Source organism: Telmatherina bonti (genome assembly GCF_933228915.1).
Source record: "Telmatherina bonti genome assembly, chromosome: 3".
NCBI lineage: Eukaryota > Metazoa > Chordata > Actinopteri > Atheriniformes > Telmatherinidae > Telmatherina > Telmatherina bonti.
In genome coordinates this window covers 25,248,100-25,271,025 of record NC_136621.1, presented here as the reverse complement: position 1 = coordinate 25,271,025, position 22,926 = coordinate 25,248,100, and the positions used below count along the sequence as shown (strand labels likewise).

The window sequence follows — 22,926 nt, the reverse complement described above, 5'->3', positions numbered from 1 at the left end:
AATATCAATCTAAAGAACAGTCTCCACGCATTAATAGTGGAAGGTTTACAAGTTGCAAAAACATAACAGACAGACCATTTTATCTGCATGCTGATATTACAAAAATCTTCCCAAAACTGAAAAAAAGAGGATTCATACCGTCTCGTATCATGGTGGTGAATATGAAGCTCGAACAAGCACTTAATTACATTAGCTTCACAGAGAGACCAGAACAGGCACAGCTTACTTCAGTGTGTCAGAGAGAAAGATCCTGCCAGCACATTCAAAGCTCACTAATTAACACATTACATTTTGTTCACTTAATCTGCACAAAATGTGTAAAAGCTGCAAGTTGTGTTACGGAGTTGTGGGGTTCCAGGCAAACTTTTCTTGGCTGGCAGTAGTGACTTTTTCAAATCTCAGTGGCGACTGTCGCAGCCAAGAAAAAGTCTGGCCAAATGCCTGAAGTCATATTAAGGTTCTTATATCTGGACTTTAAGGGCCTCAACACGCATGTTGTATTTTTCACTTGGATTGCATTATATTAGACTTGGAGCTTGATAATATAGTTGCGCTGAGAAACTAAACAAGCCATGATGCCCCAACCCAGAAAAAAATCCATTAGTAATTGTAGTAATTTTTGGTAACAAAACCAAGATTGAAAAACTTTGAAGAGTTACTTTAACTCAATTAGGTTGCTTAATGGCATAACCGCTTTCATGACGTCATTATGGTTGACCAGTCCAGCCTGTTATTGAGCTTCACACATGCTGACAAATGTCACGTCTTAGTTACCTTTGAACAAGGCTGAACTTTCTGCGTAACCATTCCCAGCCTTTGGTTCAAGTTGAACAAACTGACTCTTGTTGTTGGCTTCACATTTGTCTACACACCTGAGACAGTCATGGAAGTAGACAGGTTTTTTTTTTTTATTTCACAAGGTGAAATGTAAATAATATCTGGTGTTTTTCTGTCTTTCTTGTGCTCAGTGAGCTGCCACATTCTCCTCGCTCCCTGACGGCTCGTCTCAACGATTCAGACTCCCGATCTGTTCGTCTCTCCTGGCTGCGTCCCTTCGATGGAAACTCCCCTCTTCTGTACTACGTGTTGGAGCTCTCTGAGAACAGTATGTATGTGTGTGTGTGTGTGTGTGTGTGTTTTTGAGTCCTTAGGCATATATTATTATTCCTAAAAGGCAAACAGCTGTTTACTTGCTGTCTACCAGGCACTGACATGCACTCATTTACAAGACAGACATATGGGGAATAGTGTTGCAGCATAAATGCACAGGTTCCCTATAAATAAACTCTTATTATCCAGCCCTCCTTGAGCCTATCTCACTTTCCCATCAGAAGCTCAGCCTCTCTTCGCCACAGATGTTGTAACAGCAGGCCAGCTCTCTGTCAAATAAGAATGGGAGCGAGAAAGACAGGGACAGGAAGGAGAGACTGAGGGAAGGAATGACAGGAGAAACAGATGGGAGAAAGATGGCTGTAAGCTGCAAACTAAGGGGACAATGCGATGAGCAATCATGTGCCTGGGCACATGAATGCAAAAAGCACTGAAAACCGAAGAAATGTTCTCATTTTGATGTAGTTTTTCATCATCATTCAATGGCTGCTCTGTTAAATCTACAAGACTACGACAAAAATTATGATTAAGAAAAAGTATTATTATGGGAGAGAATTGAGAGAATGCGTATGACTGGGAAAGATATAGAGAAAGATGAGGAATGCTGAAAGCCTAATTGACTGGTCGATTTCAGTGAGGAATGAATCCAGACAGTGAGGAATGGATTGGGGTTTTTGCACACTGATTACCCACTCTGTGCATGTCATATATTAGACTTTTTTCGGATTGTAATTTAGTGAGAATCTGCTAAAATATATACAAGGTATTTTCATGTCACTCTGTGACTGTAATACACTGGGCTTGCACACGATCCAAACCTCTTGTACAGACACATGTGGCTGCTGCAATAATGGGGATAATAGTGCATCTGTCTGTGGCATATTCAGCATGAAGACTGGAAGATAAGCTGGCAACAATAAACATCAACATCTGTGCCTCCAAACTAATCCTCCTCCTTCTTCTTAACTTTCTGTCTTGCTGCATACTTCACACTTATTTCTGGCTTTCTACTTCTCTCCAGCTCATCCCCCTCTTCCTTGTTATCCCTCCTTTCCTTCGTTCCTTTTAATTAATCATTTCTTTGTCTCCCCGTGTCTCCGTTTGTCCTGCAGCCAGATATTATCAGCTCCTAATCTCTGTGTCTTCTGTCTAGACTCTCCCTGGAAAGTCTATGTATCTGAGGTTGATCCTGCAGTGACCGAGGTTTCAGTGGGCGGTCTCACACCTGCCAGGACATACCAGTTCAGACTCTGCGCCGTCAACCAAGTAGGCAGGGGTCAGTACAGTGCTGAAACACAGAGGTAAGAGAAGACAATGCTTCTACACTTAAAAACACTGAGGCATTTCTACACATTTTAGGCACACACTTCCCTCTACTACCTTCATTTAACAGATGCTTCACAATACTGCAAACATTGTGTTTCTGTTGTTTTTCCTTTTCTTTCTTTCTTTCTTTTTTTGCTGATTCATTACCATATTATAGACTTTCTCAGCAGAAAAAGGAAAATAAGAAATGAGATCTCAAAAATGTTTCATGTATTTCTGTTAGACAGAAGTGAGATCTGTGAGAAACCACAGAGTCACTGGCTTGTTTCTCCACTTTCTCATCTTTTTCTCCCAAAGTGAAATAGACTGAAAGGTTTAAATTTGTCTTGTTTTAAGTTTCAAAAGTAATCTCATAAAGCTTTCAAATAATTCTCAGGTTTCTTTAACCTTTGCAGTTTAATTTTATAATCGTCCATTGAAATAAGAGTTCTCCTGATGAACTCAGTCTGTTCTCCTTTCCACTCCATTACAAACCAAAGTCATGAATCTCACACTGACTTCAGGCACAGTAAATTAACAATGTCTTGTTCTGTTTAGTTAGTTTAGTTTTATATCTACTATTTTCATGAAATATGAGAATAAATTTTTATATTCTAAAATGTGCGACTTGCGATCACTCTGGTTTGTAGTACAAGAAGACGCAGTCTTTTTAGCTCATTTTGTTTTCCAGTGACATAAAGTTTTGCAAGTTTTGCTCCTCTAGCACGACTCCTGTTGCTGCCATTACATCTCAGGCAATTTCTCCTGGTCAATTTTAAGAGATGTATTTGAGAAGTATGTGCGAAAAATATTTCAACTAGAACGTGGTTGAAGTGAGAATCACGTTTTTGTCTCCTGAGCTTTGGAAAAAAAACAAAAGGGAGTAGTAAAATAAAATTGAACCTTTTTGGAGTCAAAAGCTAAGTGTATGCTTCACGCAGTTCTGCATGTAAACATGCAGCTGTTTATAGGTTAGTTTGTCCATTACCATCATGATGGGGAGGGACATGAAAAATCAAAGAACGGGATAGATTCTGACAAGATGAGGATGAAGGCAGCATCCGTTTCTTCTTTGGAGTTTCTATATGCAGCTTCCGTGCTGTTTAAGTCTACATGTCTGTGTTCATGTGTGTGCTCATGACATTTTCTCACTGTCGCACGCAGACTTTCGTAGTGAAAATGGAATTAACTGCTGTGTGTTTTGCATGGGAGTGTGTAAAAGGAAAGAGCAAACAGATTACTGTGCAGATGTTCTATGTTATATGTGCTTGCTTGTGTTTGCATGTTTGCCCCAAGAGAAAACACTGATGGGGTAATTGTAATACTGTGGCAGTGATGGAACTAAACAGAGTGAACGATGGTTGGAAAAGATGTTGCCTCTCAACAAATGTGTACAAACAAAGATCAAATCTCTGACTTTCACTTATAAAAATGTAGTGGTGTGATACAAAGTATGCACACACACACACGCACACACACACATACGCTATCAAACAGGGCATTTGCAGTCTGAAAAGATGGACAACAGATGCCAGTTTTAGTTCTGCCAAATTCTCTCAGCAACAACAGTAGCCGTTAATGGTGCCATCACACATCACACACATTCAGCTTCTCTTCTTCTCTTATCTGCCCCCCTTTTTTTCTGCACTGAATCTTCAGAATCTTTCACTCGCTTCTTCCTCCTATGCTTGTTTTTCATCCCTCTTGTCCTTCCACTAGCTCCCCTCTCTCTCTTCTTCATCCACCAGTGTTTGCATGCAACAGCCATTCTGCTACCTAGTCCACACGCCAATGTTTGTTGTCAGAAGCCCCGGAGAATAGATTGGATTGATCCTCTATAAATGAAAGACTGGCAGACAGACAAGTCATCACTGGTCACTGTATCAGAGTGGATGAAAATGGCTCTTCTGCAGCGCTGGTCTCATACGTAGCCACACACATTTTCTTTTTCATCTGCTGGATGTTTGACTGGAGGAGACACCACAGATGCTGAGGCGTGTGCTGCAAATAATACACAGGCAGAGCAAAGCTGAGCAAAATATCCCATAGACAGTCCAAGTGCCAAATGAGGAGGATGAAAATATGCAATAATATTGACAGAGTGAGCGAACAGGACAGAAAGTAAAGCAGAAGCTTGTAACATTGATGACAAAACACACCTTACTGAACTTCCAGAAGAACTTCCAGTTTCTTCTGCTGTATCCTGGTTTGTTCTCATTGTAATTCAGATCCTTGTCATTCAGCCATCTAGCCATATGTAGTTTCCTTTTCTCTGTTTCTCCCATGATTAAACAGGCTTTTCTAACCAACTGCTTCTTATTCATAAAAGCTAAGAAATAATATGCAGTTCTTATACTCCGCATAAGAACTGTGCATAAATAAAACTGTATGAAGCCAATCAAAGCTAGAAACATTGCTCCTGAATGCAGAATCTCTCTGGAGTGTCACATATCTGCAGACTTAGTCTTGCATGACCTGCATCCACACCATTATCATTTTTAAAGAGGAAGCATTAGCTAGATAAAAGACAGATTACACCGTGATCTTCAGGCACAGTAACACTTTGAAACATCCATCTAAGTTCTTTTCCTTTTTACTCATGTTTTTTTAATTATCTGAATAAAGAAGTTTTCGTTCTGTCAGAACCAGAACACATTACAGACAAATGCTACAAATGTGATGAATGACGAATACTGCCATGTAAAGTGGTACAAGCTTTACAGGGAGATCCAGATTGAAAGATCTGTCCTGTACTAAATGTAAAGAGTCAAAATTGTGGTTGCACTGAGAGATGCTAGTTTCCTTTCCTCAACATTAATTCCAGGCTTTGTAATGAATTAATCTCGATTAATCCAATTTTAATCACCATTTTAATTTTAATTAACATTTTAATCACATACAAATATTTTATTTAAATTGATTTTATTGGATGATTAAATCAAATTATAGACTCATAAATGTTGGTAACTCAAGTGCTATCAATGTCTGAAAACATACATTTAATTTCAAAACAGAACAAAAGACATGAAAAATATCTATCTATACACACTGACCAAAGTGCTTTACAGAGTTAAAAATACCATAAAAGAAAGAAAAAGAACATTTAAGTAGTTTAGCCAACAGCTCCCGATGTTATCTAATTAAGTCTACAACATGTTACGGAAAATGACAAATAGTCAGAAATCTTTTTTATCTTTTCTTCCAGCATGTCAACATTCAGCCATACGACACAATAAATAAAATATATTCTTACACCCCTTTATTAAAAAAGATAAAAAACCTCCTTGGTCAAGCAAAAGTAAAGTTAGAGTATTCACGTTACACAAAGATTTTACTCTGTCTCTCTGTATGAAATAAATGATAAAAACACTACATTTACCTCATACAAACTCATTTTACATCTGCACCTAGCGTAATGTGAAATAATTACTCTGTAAGTACTCTGTAATGTAATGAGGCACAACGTGCAAGCTATTCATTACGCACCAAAAGAACTAATTAATAATAAAATAGTGAGTAATGAATGAGGCATTACTAGACTACTAGAGTAAATTAGGAGGCAATACTCATGAAGAAGATACTTATAAACTGATGATTAATGAATGCAGAGCATCCTCTGCCCTCTGAAACTTTGCCACTATGGACTAGTTTTTCCCTAACCTTGAGAGTTATGACTCTGCATCTTTACTTTTCATTACATATCAGGTCCTTTCTGATTTATTCTACTCATATTTTGTTTATTGAATTGTGAAACATTACAACTGTTTTCACAAACAACCTTTATCCCTCCTCAGCTCTTCATTGTAAAATTAACCCAAATTAATGACAAAAATCTGATGACCTGATGCAGGACTGAGACCACAGACAGCCATGAAACACAGTTATTTTTTGGTGTCAGTTCATTGTGAGCATGCGCTCAAACCAAGTCTCTTTTGTGTGTCATTCTTTTCCTCAAGCAAAGCTACTCAACATTTAACGAAGTCAAGATTTGAAGTGTGAAAAAAAAGACAAAAATAAACCCGTCTTGTCAGCCAGTCGTTCCAAGCCACATGACACGTTTTCTCGCCCCGTGTCGTGTTTTATTTGTGTTGTCCTCTCTTAATAACAGCCACATTTCTTCCTGCTGGATATAAACTATTCTGTTGTGTTTAAAAAGTTGTAGATTTAACATCCCAGTAACACCATTAAGTTTATGAGTCAGAGTATGCATGGATTTAGGAAATAACCAGCAGGCATTAAACTGTTGGGAATGACATAGAGAGAAACTTTTTCTAATTCCCACAGCATTGGGACTGACACAAACACATTTTTCCTCACAGACCAGAGAATATGAAGAATTCCTTCAGGAAATGTCCTCCTTTCCTTAATGACAAGGGACAGAGAAAGTGTGTCACACAGCGTAAAGTTAAAGACTGTGTTTGTTTTGTTTGGTTGCTGAACCTGTATCAGCATTTTTAGTTATTTTTGGTGGATGTGAAGTTTTGCAGGAGTGACATGGTCAGGGTTTATATATTTAATCTCTTTTATAAAGCTGATGCCCTCATGCTGAACCCACTCTGTGAGGTATATACTAGTAAATGGTTGGGGAGGAATTAAGGCAATTCACGAGGATTTTTCGCCGCAGAGTGTAACTGTGTCAGTGTGCATTTATGAATTTTATTTGCAGTCAAAGGATAAATGACTACATCAGTTCACTAGGGTTGTTTGTGCGGCATGAGTTTCCACACATGGATTACTCTGCCTCATCAATTACAGTAAAAAACGCTCCATAGTTGAGGATTATATATACCCTATTTGCAGACAGCTACCTAAATGCCTATCTCACACACACAAGGCCCATTAGCCTGTGCATGTGTTTCTGTGTGTGAGTGTATGCTAGCAGCACCTGGTTCCTGACAGTGCCTAACCTAATGGAAGTAAAGCACAGCTGTAAAACCACTGGTCTGTGCTATATATTCGCCCGCTCAAGTCTCTAGCTAACAGCTTTCACATCCTTGCTTTCACACAAACTATATATATATATATATATATATATATATATATATATATATATATATATATATATATATATATACAGAAACACACATACAGGAAGTCACATCACAGCTAATGGGTCAATAGCTTATAGAGAATCATTTGGTGGGGAGGGGGGGATTGGAGGTAGAAGCTAATGCAAATCTCCAAACATAATCCACGAAAGGGAAAAGAGCATCAGCTGTAGCAGTTTGTCTTAAGCTGGGAGAAATTTGTGTGATTGCATGGGTGTGTATGTGTCTGTGTGTATTCGTGCATATGGCTCTGATAACATTTCCTGAGCTGCTTACAGCAAAGCCAGAGGCTGACCAGCTCAGCCTGTGTGCTTTACCAGCCAAGAGAAGGCCGGAAGCTTTAATCACGAGTGAAGTTTGAGGAGGGAGTGTGGAGAAGGAGGGAAGGAGATGAGTGCGATAGAGATGATATAATTGAGGGCAGAGGACACGTTGGATGAAAGGTGAACGTTTGCAGATGGAGAGGAATAAAAATGGAGATGTGGTTCAAAATGTCAAAAGAAAGACGAGGGGACGCTTTAGAGAGACAGAGGGAGGTCAAAGGGAATGAAGGATCTCAAGATTTTGTTAGAAATAAAAAGACAAGGTCTTACCTCATTCTATACTAACAGTGATTTTACTATCTTTCACTGTCACAGTGTCTTGCTCATGTGCTCTGGGGGTTAAGATGAAAAGAGAAACTATCCAGCTCCAAGATTATAGGAGCAGATCCTTGAGTCGCTGTACAATACACTGAAGGGTATCCACTCTTCTACATTAGATAAAAGAAAATGTAATTCATAACACCAGGTCACCTCACTTCATAGCCCCCTGGTCCAGCTCTGACACTCATGTGCTATTTGTATTGGTCAGTTTAGGCAGTCTGACTGCTCTGCAGCAATCCAGCACAGTTTACTTCACCAATTACTTTCTCACATAGTGCTGAATTAAAACCACATCCTCCTACTACAGACATCTTTCCATGATATAAAAAACAAAAATTAAGATGTTCAACTCCAATCAATTTTTTTTCCTTTGTTTTGTTTTCTTTTTTGTTTGTTTGTTTGTTTGTTTTTTTTTGCTCTCCATAGGTTTTTGTTGCCCAGTTCTCTGTCACCTGATGAGAATTCAAAATTTATTTGCACAGCCAGCTAGTCATTAGATTTTCACTGATTTCACTTCTTCAAACTACATGGAAAACTGATCAAAATATCCCATGTTGATACAAATCTTTTCAATTCTGTCATCTGTTGTAGCTGATTTGTATAAATTAAAAATATGCAAAGACATTTAAAAGTCAAGATGAAATAAATAAACTACAGTATTGACAATAATATACAACATGCTGACAGCTAATACCTGTTTATTTTAATAAGCTGCCAGTGAATGAACCGCAGACACATTTCAGCTTGCATGGAGTTCATGAGCACTTTTACATTTGTTGCATTAAACATCCAGGCTCAGCTTGATCATTCCCAGGAGAAATCTTCTGGAACGCAGGAAGTGATGCGTTAAACGTTTCCATCAGCAGCAGCAGCAGCAGTGGTTTGTTTGAAATAAATTAACATTATAGGCAGAAATGAAAAACAAATGCATTAAGTGAAATAGAAAGATCCACACGGAGAGAAGCAGTGAGACTGTTTAGATCAGAAACAAAGTTGATTTTCCCAAAGCTGCTTAAACTGTGCGATGCTTTGTGATCGATGGCAACTACAAAATAGATACAAAATCTGACCAACAAATAGATAAAGGCATAGATACCATGTGGAAGAAATATCTGACTGGACTGATGATGTTGCTGGCTGGATACACAAATTCTGTGCTTGCAGCTCCTCAACAATGCTGATATTCTCATTCTGAGGTGCAATATTATTTATCCAAATCAGTTTTCTCCCTTACCTTCAGTCTTCATTTATCTTTTTTTTTAGATTGATGCTACGGGAGGAGGCCCCCAGTGCGCCTCCAAAAAATATTGTGGCCAGTGGCCGCACAAACCAGTCCATTATGGTCCAGTGGCAGCCTCCTCCAGAACCCGAGCTTAATGGAGTCCTCCGAGGATATGTCCTCAGGTAAGCGCACAAAACAAGCACATAGATTTTTTTTAAATTTTTTTTTTTGCTTTGAGCCTTTATTAAATTTAGCAAGACCCTGAGAATAGGGAAGAGAACATTTTAATAAGCTTTAGCCAGAAATAATCTGCGAAGATCACACAAATTTAATTCATTACCTCGGTGTGTTAGATGTCAAGATACAGTCAGGAATGTGATAAAGGAAACTGACTGAAAGCTTCTCTGGTATTATCTATTTGACATGTATTGAGGTATTATGCCTTACATAGATTTACCTTTTATGTTCTACGTAGAAATTTCCTCCAACTTTGAAAAGGATTAGAGGGTCTGTTCAAAGAGGTGGCTGATAGACTGATCAACTGTTGTAGCATCTCAGAAAAATGTTTAAATTTTTTTGTTTTTGCCTGAAGTTGTTAAAGAAAGACAAGTGTTACTTTCAAAGTATTAGCTACTCTAAAATTCATATCTACGTAATAATAAAAAGAACTAGAGTGGTGTCATTTATGAATACGTCAAAAAAAAGAATCATCTACAATTTGGGTAATGCTGAACAAGTTATTTGAACTTTTAAACAAAACCATAGGAAATATATTTTGCAGGTTTTTAATCAAAGGAAGGACAAGAAAAAGGAAGAAAACTTGGTCTGCTTGAAACGGGCCGAGATCTGCGTTTGTAGGTGGATCGGGTCTGCTTCTTTTGTCCAAGTAAAAATTCATTTGCACATTCACAGCTCCCCAAAATAAGCGAACTTTCCGAGCAAACAAACTCGGATTTGAATCAGAAAAGCTGATGTGAATGTTCCCTTTGAAAAATGTTTCAATTTCTTTTGGTTTTGTCTGACTTTGTTACAGGAAGACAAGAGTTACTAAGAAGAACTACAGTGGTGGCATTTCTGGATAGATAAAAAAAAAGGAATCATCTAATATTTAAGAATTCTGAAGTTAATTGAACTTTTAAACAGGTTATTGATCATTTTTCATTCTCCTGAAACAAAGACTTAAAGACTCAAATATTTCCTGGCATCTGGTTCTCTAAAAAGAGAATCTTTAGTTTTGTTCCTCTGAAACTTAAAGAAACATTTTGGCCTTGTTTAAGTGAAGTTGGGTGAAGTATTTGGGCAGTCAGTGTCTTAAGTGCATTTAGCATCAATCAGCAATCGCCACTGTAATCCCAAAACACAAACTATGGGATGGACAGCTGAAATAAACGTCCTGGAGAGAGTAACAACACACAGCATCTTTTAAACCTTTGTAATGATAGTGTGCAGCAGTATGCCCTGCAACAAGTCTGACACAACTGTTGACAGACAGCCTTTATGCACTCATGGCACCTCTAATGTACTTCAGTTGACGTAATGTAATCACACAATAAATAACCACTTTGTCAAAAGCAATGCAGTTCATAAATATACCATAAAGCATAAGTTCAAATTAATTCGATTTTTTTTAGGTTTGGAGTTTTTTAAGTTGTGGAAGGTTTTTCTTTACTTAAGTCATATTTATTGTAACTTTTACCTTTTAGCTACTTTTTACTGTTAAGTACTTTTTTTCTTTATTGTTTTCTTTTTTGTTTTTTTGTTTTGTTTTGCTTTTTGTTTTTTTGTTTTTTTTAACAACTGTTTTGTATGAACTCTACAGTGCTGCACACTTTTACACACAAAAACCAGAAGTTCTCTACAGATACTTGTGCTGCCCCGTGGCTTGCTGTCCTCCCCTTTGATTTCCACCTTTACAGTGACAACATGTGTAATCAAAGTGTCATTAGCTGCCTCACACAGATTTGCATATAATTGCAGTAGTACTCATCGGGTGTTTAGCCCCTTCACTGCCTAGACACCAGATGTCCTTAAGAAAACACAACTGAATTGTACACTGATAATACACACTCTCGGTTTACCGTATTTTACCGTATCAGCGACAAGGCACTTTATATTATTATTATTTCCTCCTTTTTCTCCTCTTTTGCCCACCTCCTACTCGTCTCCCTACTCCTATTCCTCCTCCCAGTATGTCAGTGTGTCATATGGAGGGGGTGGGGAAAGGGGTTATCGTCTCACCTCTGCAGAGATCTCTTGTCAGCCTCCAGTGCCCCTTCACATTGCGTATCTGTGTTTATGTCTGTCACTTTCGTGTGCAAATACACGTGCGGTTGAGTGCTGACTCAGCTGGTGAATCATAGGAATATGCCGTTACAGTGGATTGGTGTGGTGTTAAAACGCTGACATGGGGATTATTACTCCATTCAGGTCCATCAGAAATGTACAGAACCAATGCAGTATTCCACCTCAGTGCTAGTGGGGTCATATATCCTTTTAAGTGGACATTTATATCATCTGTACTAAAGCAAAGGCCTTGAAGGTGTGCTCTTCATAGATGGCATTAAAGGTTTTAGGTCTTCAGAGACTTCAGATGGACTTAACTTCTACAGAAACCTTTAAGGTTTCTCTTTGTGCCTTGCAATGAGATCATTAAGAAAAGTGGAATAAACATTTTATATTCTGGTATGACTTGCCTTTGGGTGATTATTAAAAGAATCCTCGAATGTATTTTTCAGGCTTTCATTCACACTTTGTCCAAATATCCTTCCAAATAAATATCAAGTTCAACTTTTTTTTTTTTTTTCCATATTTCGTTATGTTTCAGAATCTGAATGAATGGTTTTCCTCTGTCAGTTTACAGTGTTGGGTGTAATATTTAAATACCCCATTTACTTGGAGTATTTTGATGATCACACAAGTGCATCTCATCTTTTTATTGGAAATGTCTGTTGTTCTTCTGGCAGAAATATCTCAGATCTATCAGGGGATATGGGGAGCATCAGTGCACAGGTCACCATGTAGAGCTGCTCTGTTGTGTTGAGTCCCAGATTCTGGGAGTCATGTCAGGAGATTCCTGTGTTTTTTTGGTGGAGTGCTTAGTTTTACCATTCCATTTTATTTCTAAAGCACCTTAAAGACAAAATAACAGCTGACCAAAGTGCTGTGTAATGAATGGACTTGGGCTGTTGACTTGTTGAAAGGTAAACCTTTGCGTCTGCCAGATATCCTGAATATTTAGGTTCCACTCAAACTTAAGCATCCCCACAAAATGATGCTGCCATCTCCATATTTGATTGTATGGGTGGTATGAATGAAGAAAGTTTGTTCAGTGGTTCAGTTTTTGTTCCATTGGGAAGGAAAACATGTGTTTCAAGGTCTCAGAGTGACTAAGTGCCAAGCTTTCAGAAGGATTTTACAGGCATTATTATTAAGAATTGCTTCCATGTAGCTTTTGCATGCCTGCACTGATCATTACCATTTTGTATGGTAAAATCTTTTTCAGTGATTTTTTTTTTATTTAAAATACAGCAGACTTTTTGTTGCATCCTCCCCCAGTTCTGTTTCCTGACACGGTCATGTGTAACACTTCTATAGTCAATTCTAGATCTAATAACTTGTTTGTTTGTTTTTTTTCTCAGCTCGACATACACCATCAACAACGACTTTAAATAGACACACGTTTACCTTCTTAATGATGTTAGATGATTTCAGCTAGGCACATGTGGGCTTGAGTCAAGCGCTAGAAGAATTGAATGGAACACAAACAGAACTGTGTGCCATAAAATTGGGTCTAATATTTATGTAAATGGTATATTTCAGTTTTATTTTCAATAAATTCATAAGATACTCAACCAACTTGTATGGCTTTGTCATAATGGACTTTTTTGTTGACTTTAAGTGATGAAATGTAATGTATTTTAAGATGAAAGTGAAATATAGCAAAGTGTGACAAATATTGAGGGGTATAAAAACCATGCGTATTTCAAGTTAACCTTTGTCTCTTTTGACTCATATCACTTCACAAATATGCTGCTCTTCTTAGTCGTTCTTTGTGTGTGTGTGTGTGTGTGTGTGTGTGTGTGTGTGTGTGTGTGTGTGTGTGTGTGTGTGTGTGCAGGTACCGCCTGGCAGGATTGCCAGGGGACTACCAGGAGAAGAACATCAGCAGCCCGGAGACTAACTACTGTCTGCTGAAAGATCTCATCATCTGGACTCAATATCAGATCCAGGTGGCTGCCTACACAGGGGCCGGCTTAGGCGTCTACAGCAGTCCTGTCACTGAGTACACACTGCAGGGAGGTCAGTTAAGATGCACAAACACGTTTTCATTTCCTTTTTTCCATAATCAACCCATACCAAAACACAAATTACTAAATATATTATGCCAATTTCCACAACATATTTGGCTGAAAACATTTCCTTTGATGGATTCCATGTACCCTTCTCCTGCCAAGTCAAGAGCCTTGGCGTCACCCTGAACAGCCTCCTTTCATTTGCACCTCACATTCAGAGTATCTCCCAGAATGCCTTTTTACATCACCAGACTCCATCCATCACTGTCCCAATCCAGCACCGAAATTCTGGTACATTCATTTGTCACTTCCTGCATCAATTACTGTAATACCCTTCTCACTGGACTCCCCAACACCAAGCTCACCAACACAATGTAAATTATTCAGAACTCGGACACCCACATCATCACCTGCACAAACCGACTGACCTCATCACGCCTTTTTGTATCCAACTTCACAGACTCCCAGTTTAGTACCACATCCACAACGAAAACTTCCTTACATGCAAAGCTCTCCACCATCTAACTCTCAATTACTTCTGAAATGTCCTACAAGAATGCAGTCCAACATCACACCTTTGTACCTTGGGTACCCCAGCCTTCAGCCCCCCCACACACACACTTCAAATTGGGATATTCACTCTTCACACCAGATTTATATTTAGTCTGATGCTTTGACTTATTATTATATCTGTCTGATATTAGTTTTACCTTTTTTATCACCTGTAAGGTGACTGTGGGTGACTTGAAAGGTGCCAGCATACAAAATATACTTTTATTATTGTTATTACTATTTAAGCCTAATACTATTCATTCAGACATTATTCTAACCATTTATCTGATGAAGGGTCACGGGGAAGCTGGAGCCTATCCCAGCAGTCTTTGGGCGAAAGGCAGGGTACACCCTGGACAGCTTGCCAGTCCATCGCAGGACCATAATATTAATCAATATAATAATTCTGTGAAGATCTTAACTAAAACATATTTGCAGTACATATTTTGTTTTCTTTTAAAATTTAAAATGAGACAAAACTCATACTTAAAGTCATTATTCTTTCTCCGTTTTTTGGGTGAGATCTGAAATCTTTGCATGATGGTTCACATCACAATTTAAATGTGACTTCCATGGACTCCAGTGTTACCAGTCGACAGCTCTACAGGGAGTTATATGCACAAAAGAAGATGCAACATCGCACACATTATGCTGTATTAATATAAGTAAATATTCCTGCTACACAACACATGCAAGTTTGTGTATAACAGTTACAACAACAGTTTTGTGAAGTTCTTGTGCAATTAGGGCACACAAAAACATGATATGACATTGGTTTGTTCATTGTACATTGTGTCGCATTATGCCTCCTCCAACACGGAATTGTGCTCTCAGCCTCACTGCAGTGACATGAAGTCTAATGAAATGTGACATGATCATTCAAACGAGGTCGCTTTCAAAAACATTAGATATGGATCTAATTGAAACCATAGAGAAAGTGATCCGAGTCTGATTTGGAAAACTCTGATCAGTGCTGGTCAGACTGTAACACAAAGAAATTAGATATGGGCAACAAAAGAGAGATTTTTATGCAGTGTGAACGTTGCTGAAGTGTTTTACCTGAATATCAGGTCTAATAATGATTTTTCTGTCATTTTATAAAAAATAAGAAGCCCACAGTTAAACTAAAACCATGTTAATAGAAACTGCATATGCAACGTTTAGCAAGAGGTCTTATTTACAAACAAGATCACAAAGCATCTGATAAAAAAAAAAAAAGTAGTGATGCTGTTTCATACTATCACACTGAGTTAATCTGAGCTCTGCAGGTTCTGTCACTTTGGGTTGCAGAGAAGTCCATTTCAGCCTTAGTGCGCCTGAGGTGGCGAGTAATTATGGTACTTTTTTTTAAATTACTTGGGTAAAATGGCCTGTATTTGGATCTGGTCACATGTTGCTAAGAATAGGATTTCAACCAGTGCCAGCTGTGCAGAGAAGCTGTAGCCTCCTTTGTAAATAAAGGGCTTACTTTACCTGGTGAGCTAAGCACAGCCTCGTTGTTGTGGCACTTGGATTACATCTGATGGATTCTGGCTGAATCCCGATGCATGCAGTATAGACAGCTTATGTACACACTAAGATACACCACTCTTAACATGTAGCATACCAAAGGGACCAGAAGACACAGCTAAAAGTCTCTACCAAGATTACTGAAAAGTTAAACTAAATCTCACTGGGTAGTTCCCACCGTCGCCAAAACAAAAATGATCAAAAAGGTGGAGCTGAGAGTGGGGCATGACTGTGGGGGTGGATGATTGACATCTATCAACTCTGAACTGCCAGTGGCTAAGAGCTAACCAAGCTAACCCAGAGCTAATGGGAGGTAACCAGCTTAGTTAGGCGAGCTAAAGGTAAGGCTTGCATTTAGCCAACTTAAAATCATAGTAGTGCTCTGCCTTCTTGCAGTGGGATATCAGGTACCTGTAAATAAAAATGAAACACCTAATTATGCTGAATTTCATGATTAATAACTTATAAACAGATGAGCTATGAAAAAATTCCCTCTCCCCACAGTGCTCACAAAGGTGAACTTGACCTATTGAATTGAAAAACATTAAACTAGACAATCCTGCTACACATATGTAAACTTTTTGATACAAATTTGACCACATTTTTATTTTGATCATATAATAATACATTTTTCTTGGCTGTTTTTAACCCTTTAGGCAGTGAGCAGAAGACTGTGATCACCGTTACATGTAGCTGCAATGAGGTCTGTCTGTAGCCTTGCAGGCTTCAAAATGAGAAGAGCCAATTGATGCAGTTCAGACTTATGTTAAAGTCACCCCTGAGGCAACCCCTCTCAGAAAAAGCAGCTTTAGTCAACTGGGAAGAGACCCTAAGGGCAACCCAGGATGTGCTGGAGGGACTTTAGTTCATCTCCCATCTTTGCAACAAGCAGCTTGGGATTCTGCAGGAGGGAGGAAATTGATGGAGAAAGAGTTTTTCCTGCTCTATAAATACATAATATGACAGATAATGGCGTGTTTATTGTAATAAACATGGATGCACGGAGGAACACACCTTCAAATGTCTCGAACATAAATCAATGAAGTGGTTGTGAAATAGGAAGGAATGTAAGTGAAGACTGTAAAGGGAGATGAGGGGAAGCGCTTGTGGGGGTAAATCTTCTTTAAACACGTGCTCATCTCCTGCTGACTTTTATTCCAACAGTATATTATCATTATTAAAGATGAGCCGAGCTACACACGTTCACAACCATACACATACACATACACATGCACATAAAACTCACAGTCATCATTACAAGAGTCTGGGACAGGTTTATAGACTCAGGAGAGAGAGTTAGGCTCATTAATTGTTCTAATGTGGTTTAATGGGAGTGGCTGTGAAGGATTGGACATTTTTTTCCCTCTCTGTCTCTGAGAGGATGTGGTTGAACTCTATGTTGGAGTCTGATAACATTACTTTTCTCCTGCTCTCTCACAAGTATCCTTAGTACATATTAAGATTCCCCCAAAGGGCATAGTTTGGTGTTTTATCTGGTGCTGTGAGCTGCAAGGGGTTAGAAGCTGCTCCCTGAGAGTACTGTCAGCGTGGCAGGAAGGGAGAGAACATCTTTAACATCAATTAATCTTCTGTCTCCCTCTCTGTCTCCCCCTCCTCACTATAATTTCTTGCACCATCTTTTTCCATTAATTTTTCAGTAGATTTTGTTTTGGTCTCTTTCCACTCTATGTACTGTGTATTTCTGTGTATGTGTGTGTGTCAGTATGGGAGAGAGTTTCATCTGACCACTTTAGCTTAGATACAAAATGTAAAGGGCATTCCCATTATGCAGTAGTGCATTATTACTCTGGCTTTTGAGCGTCAGCATAAACCCCTTGCTATGCTATCACCATGAGATTCCTTGCAGACTCATACACACACATGCATACATTGTCTTATTCTGTGGTTTAATGTTCATTCCTCATGGATCCTCTTTCCAAACTAACAAGCTAGTCTGATCAATTTCACACAACTAAATTCACATAAAGAGAAGCGTTCTTACTTTTGACACAGACAACAGATATTAGTACAGACATTAAACAGAGGGCACAATGGACACAATTTTTGTCAGTGGCTTCTTCTCTTTGCTTTCTAATTTTTTTTTTTACCTCTTTGGTGAATGATGAAGTTATATGTCTCACAAAGACTTTGCAAATCATTGCGATTCTGTTTTAAGTTGCCTGGTTTTGTTATTTAACTTGTTATTGTTGAGCCTTATCAGACATGTAATATTACTGCAGCATGCAAAAAAGACAATTCTTTTCTAGTGTATCGAATTTTACTTGCCAACTAAATCTGAGGAATGCACCTGCTGTGGCTCTAATCGGAGATTTCCGAAACTTAAAGACAAGAAAAACATGTTTATATCTTTATCAGTCAGATTTTTTTTCCACGCTTTTAGAATAGCTGACTGGACATTTACAACTGGAAGATGTAACTATTTTTTTCTATGTGTGCCATGCTATACTTTATTTAGTATTTTATGAGATTCATAGTCTTTTCAGTCAGTACATCATGCCACAGTGTGCAGTTACACCATGTGTATGATGAAGTTTATGGAGGCTTTTTGGTTAATGGGTTTAAGGACAAATCCAATGATCCGTTGCCATTTGGAACTGGCCAGTGATGGATCACCATCCTCATATTATTCAGTCATTTCAAATGTACTAATATGCTAAATATATATAAATGCAGAATACAGCAGATTAAATATGATTGTTTTTGAGAAATTAGGTAATTTTGCAATGAAAGGACACAAAGGGAAGGTTTGGCATTTGGTTTTGCAAGCTTAGCAGATATTTTTAATTAAAAAAATGAGCCGGAACTCCACATTAAATATTTAACAATGGCGCTGTATAAGATATGTACAACCATTACTTGTTGAAAAAGTCAATGTGCAAAACTGAAAATTGACTATTTCTGCAGCATTGATTTGCAGTGTTTGTCTGCTTGTCTCTCTCTATTAGAACTCATTGCAGTAAAATATTATTTGTTTGTGTGTCCGCAGTTCCCACAGCACCTCCGCAGGAAATGGAAGTTGTAGCTATTAACTCAACAACCATTCGCTTCACGTGGAACCCTCCACCTCAGCAGTTCATTAACGGCATCAACCAGGGATACAAGGTAAGCTTCTGTATATGTGTGTACGTCACAACAGCTCATAGAGTATTTTTTTTTATCCCTTCACTTTTAAGGCATTATTGCGGCCCATCCTCTCTACATGTTTAACATGCAACACATTATTGTCATACTTCTTAAAAATGAAAAATGCCAGTTCATTATTTTCACTCATCCCTCAGATAATAAAAGTAGATTCCATGTAAAAAATACAATGTTACAGTATAATGTTAAAATTGATGCTAAATCTAACTTTAAAGATTTCCATCCCAACATTGACCATAAGTGGTCAATTTTCCAGCAAATTAGGATGAGTGTAAAAATAATTATCTGTTGCAGCATTTATGTTTCAATGTTTAAAAAAAAATGAAAGAGTAGGAGGGAAAAGGACTCTATTCACCTTTCCAATGACTTTTCACAGCAAAGGTCATTCATTTCTCAGGATGCACTGCTGTCCTCTTGTTTACTCATACCGTCAGCCGAGTTAAGTCGGGAGTTTCAGGAAGAAATAATGAGCGATTGAAAATAGACATAATAATCAGGAAACAGTAGAAGAGGGTGCATGGTGAGAACAAGGAATTGAATAGTGTGAGTGATCTCTCATGTACTGGTTCTGGTGTGGGATTTATTCTTCACTTCTTTGTGGCAGCCAACCCCTAAGGAACTGATTAACATGACAAAGAAAACACATCACGTCCTTGCTGTGCGTCACTGGGTCTGTGAAAGTGAGTCTGTCTCACAGTGTGAATATTGTTGTCTTTGTTGGTTGATAAATACTATATGGTTTCCCATCTTTTTTGATGTGATTCTCTGTTGGAAGTTTTCTCAGCAAGTCAGGATTTACTCTCCAAATCCATGAAACCTCTCAGTGCTACTGCGTATATTGGCGCGTATCTTTGGGTGTGTTGTGCTGTTAAGAGGGCAGCAGATAATAGCATTAATTAAAAGAGGATATGAAGCAAAACCTCATCTCATTTCACCCCCCCCCCCCCCCCCCCCCCCCCCCCACACACACACACACACACACACACACAGATCAGTGACTATGTACAATACTGTTAATAATACAGCTCAAAGCTCATTCCCAGAGACAGAACCTGACTCTTTTTTAACAAGTTTGTCATTTTCTACTTGTGTGCCCTTGAAAGTGTCTTTACTCTGTTGCAGAGCTAATAACGTTTAGTGCCTACTTTACCTATCATCTATAAATCTGTCAGTCTGTCTATCTGTTACACAGTCTGTTATGGGTAGTGCGTTGAAGTACGTGTTCTGCAACACACTTTTGGCACCTTGTTGCAGCCCTGATGAAACTACGTATAGCTAAATCAACAGAACACCTGAATTGTTTCAACAGCTTTTAAAAAGTCAACTAACTGAGGTCACCAGATAAAAACTCTTTTCATTTTAACCCTAAACATTGCTGTGCTGAAAACATGGAGTCATAACATGGAGGGTCATTTTACCACAATGGTTTTGGTTTGCTGGTGAACCCTGATGGTACAGGGAACAGCAGCTACCTGGAAGTCTCTAGTTATTGCTTTAATTTTTGCTGTAAGAGATCTGTGCTTTGCTCCCATTGCAGGTGTACAACATGCAGCAAGCAATTTTTGTACTACAATAATTAACAACTTAAGTTAAGGCAGACCAACAACACAAAAATACGATCAGTTGGTTATTTTTTTACACTGATCATCTCAATAAAGATTGGTTATGTTGTCAGTTTCAAATGGATGCTAATAAAGACAGCAAATTATATTTTACCCTTTGCTGTGAAATATGAAATAGCTTCTTGCTTAGTTGTGAATACCTTCATTTTTCATTAAGTCAAACTTGCCCTTATTTTCAAGCTTTTGTGTACGGACTTGGGTTGACTTTTAGGTCATTAAAAAATTAGTCATGGTTAAAGTTTGCACATCCTATAAATCTTTTTTTCATCACTTTTACTGAATTCAAACCACTTCCATATTCCAGACAGAGTGGAGCCTTTTTATCAACTACTTTGAGAGTTTGGGAAGATAACATAGTTAATTCAGTCTCAGTCTCGTCCCCACTTATGTGGCTCTCTCGGGGTGGACTCCTTTTGGGTTTTCTTGGTGGTTAACAACCAGCTTAAGATGCATTATAATCAGTTCCGAACAGTGTGGAGTTTGCTGAGAGATACACAGCTGACTCTATAGACGACAGATCTTTCTACCAAGATCACCATAAATTTGTTCCTGAATAAATTTTTTCATTGTTTTGTTTGCCAAGCGCTAGTGTGAGTCCAGAGTTTTTTTTTTCTGTGTGATTGTACTATTATAGTAAAGTACTTCCATAATGTACATCTGGGTTTTGACAGAAATTCTTCTACACTTCTACATAAAGGACAACAATCTTAAGCACACAGCCTGCATGTGAAACAAAAAACCAGAACCAGCAAATTTTCAGGATGTCCTCCTCTCACCATTTTTTGGGATAAAAAGGCTCTTACAAAGAAAGTAATAAGGGTCACCACAAATACAAATACATAAATACAAAAATTAACAAGCTACATGAATGACTCCAATTTTAGGTTCAGTCCACAAAATACCATGAAAAATTAAATGGTTACCCATCTTAGAACACTTTTACACACAGTAACTGGATTTTTATTACAATTTTTTATTTGCATTGAAAAGACAATAATGAGAAAAGGTTAATTAAAGTGAACTAATGTGCAAAGGGGTGTATACACTGATTTAAGGATATTTTTATCTGTTTTAAAGAAGACTCTTTGTGTATTAAAGGGAAAAGGAAGAACTATAAATTCCACGCGTGTTTGCAAAGATTGAAAGGATGTGACTCTTCATACTCTGGCACCCGAGCATACAAACTAGCTTGTTTGCTACAAACAAGCCTTTGGAAACATGTCTGATTCTATTTTGGTACTTTTCAAAGGATCTCTATCTGTTACTTTTGCTACAGGATGGAAGCCTAGTTGGTAAATAATGATAATGTAACAATAAACTAAAAACTATAAAGTCTTACTTGTGTAATACTTTTCCTAACTAAGTTAATTAATGCTTTTTAAACAGATTTTTAGTAAGCTGAGTTTGTTCAGACAGATGTTGACAAAAATAATGACTTGTGGAAAATGCATGTCAGCTATTATCAAAGGCTTTTTCAAATAGGGAAGTTGTAAGGAGGGATTTGAAGGTAACTAGAGATGTAGCATGTCTATGTTTAGTGAGCTGGGAGTTTCAGAAGGTGGGGGCTTTAAAGGCAAAGTGGAAAGAACTACAGAAACTTTGTTACAGCTATGCCCGTGTGAATTGTACAGTAAATGATGCCGGTGGTGCTGTGAACAGAAACAACACACACACCCAGTAATAGTGCTGCTGAAACACTAAATGCTGTCACCTATAATACATTGGAGCAGTTTGCAGAGCACAGAGAAGACAGAGCAAAAAGATGTTGTGCAAACACGTTTGATTTTTAGAAGCTTGAAATTCAGAAGGAAATTTCACTTTTCACCTCTACTGCTCGCGTAGCTGTGACAAATTTGTTTGAGTATTTTTCTAACACTATTCCAGTGAAAAAGTAGTTATTGTATCCAACCTGTGTATAAACTATGCAGAGTGTAATTCTCATTAAAAACTTCATTTTAACTTCATGTTTTAACCAGATATTTATTTTCTCATTAGAAAATATAAATGTGGGTACTGCATCATAGTGTTGTCTGTGGGGTCATCTCTCATTGTGAAAATGTAAGTAAGTGCCTTTTGCTGTTTTTTTTTTTTTCAGCCAAAATAATAACGCAAACCAAAGTGCTGTAGCGGTAAATTAACCTTTCATTAGGCATTGGGCTTGGACAGATAGTCAGAGATAGTTTTTGTTCCCTTTATGCTGTTCTGACTGACAGTGTTTATCTGGTACAAATGACGAGTAAATCTATGCTATGCAAATATCTTTTCCGGGGAATGGAACGTGAAAATTGTTTTGCCATTTTCACAGATTTGATTTGCTGTTTATTTGCTTCTTTTTAAAAACATTAAAAAAAAACATCATAGCCCATACTGTGGCACAAATATCTTTGTTTCATAATTGCAGTCTGAATTATGAGAATGGATCCATTAGCCTGAAGCGCCAGAAAAAAATATATAATGGGA

At 38.0% G+C, this 22,926-nt stretch overlaps 1 protein-coding gene across 1 annotated transcript in view; it reads left to right on the top strand.

Annotated features, from left to right (window-relative positions):
• The window catches only part of LOC306774736 (protein sidekick-1-like), a gene marked incomplete at its 3' end in the record, with an annotated part of 268,973 nt that overhangs the window by 193,687 nt on the left and 52,360 nt on the right, over positions 1–22,926 (top strand). The window contains exons 15-19 of the mRNA XM_079264893.1: positions 969–1,105; positions 2,264–2,411; positions 9,371–9,511; positions 13,447–13,628; positions 18,690–18,805. Coding sequence (XP_079121019.1) covers positions 969–1,105; positions 2,264–2,411; positions 9,371–9,511; positions 13,447–13,628; positions 18,690–18,805 — 724 coding nt within the window. The remainder of the gene's footprint in view (positions 1–968; positions 1,106–2,263; positions 2,412–9,370; positions 9,512–13,446; positions 13,629–18,689; positions 18,806–22,926) is intronic.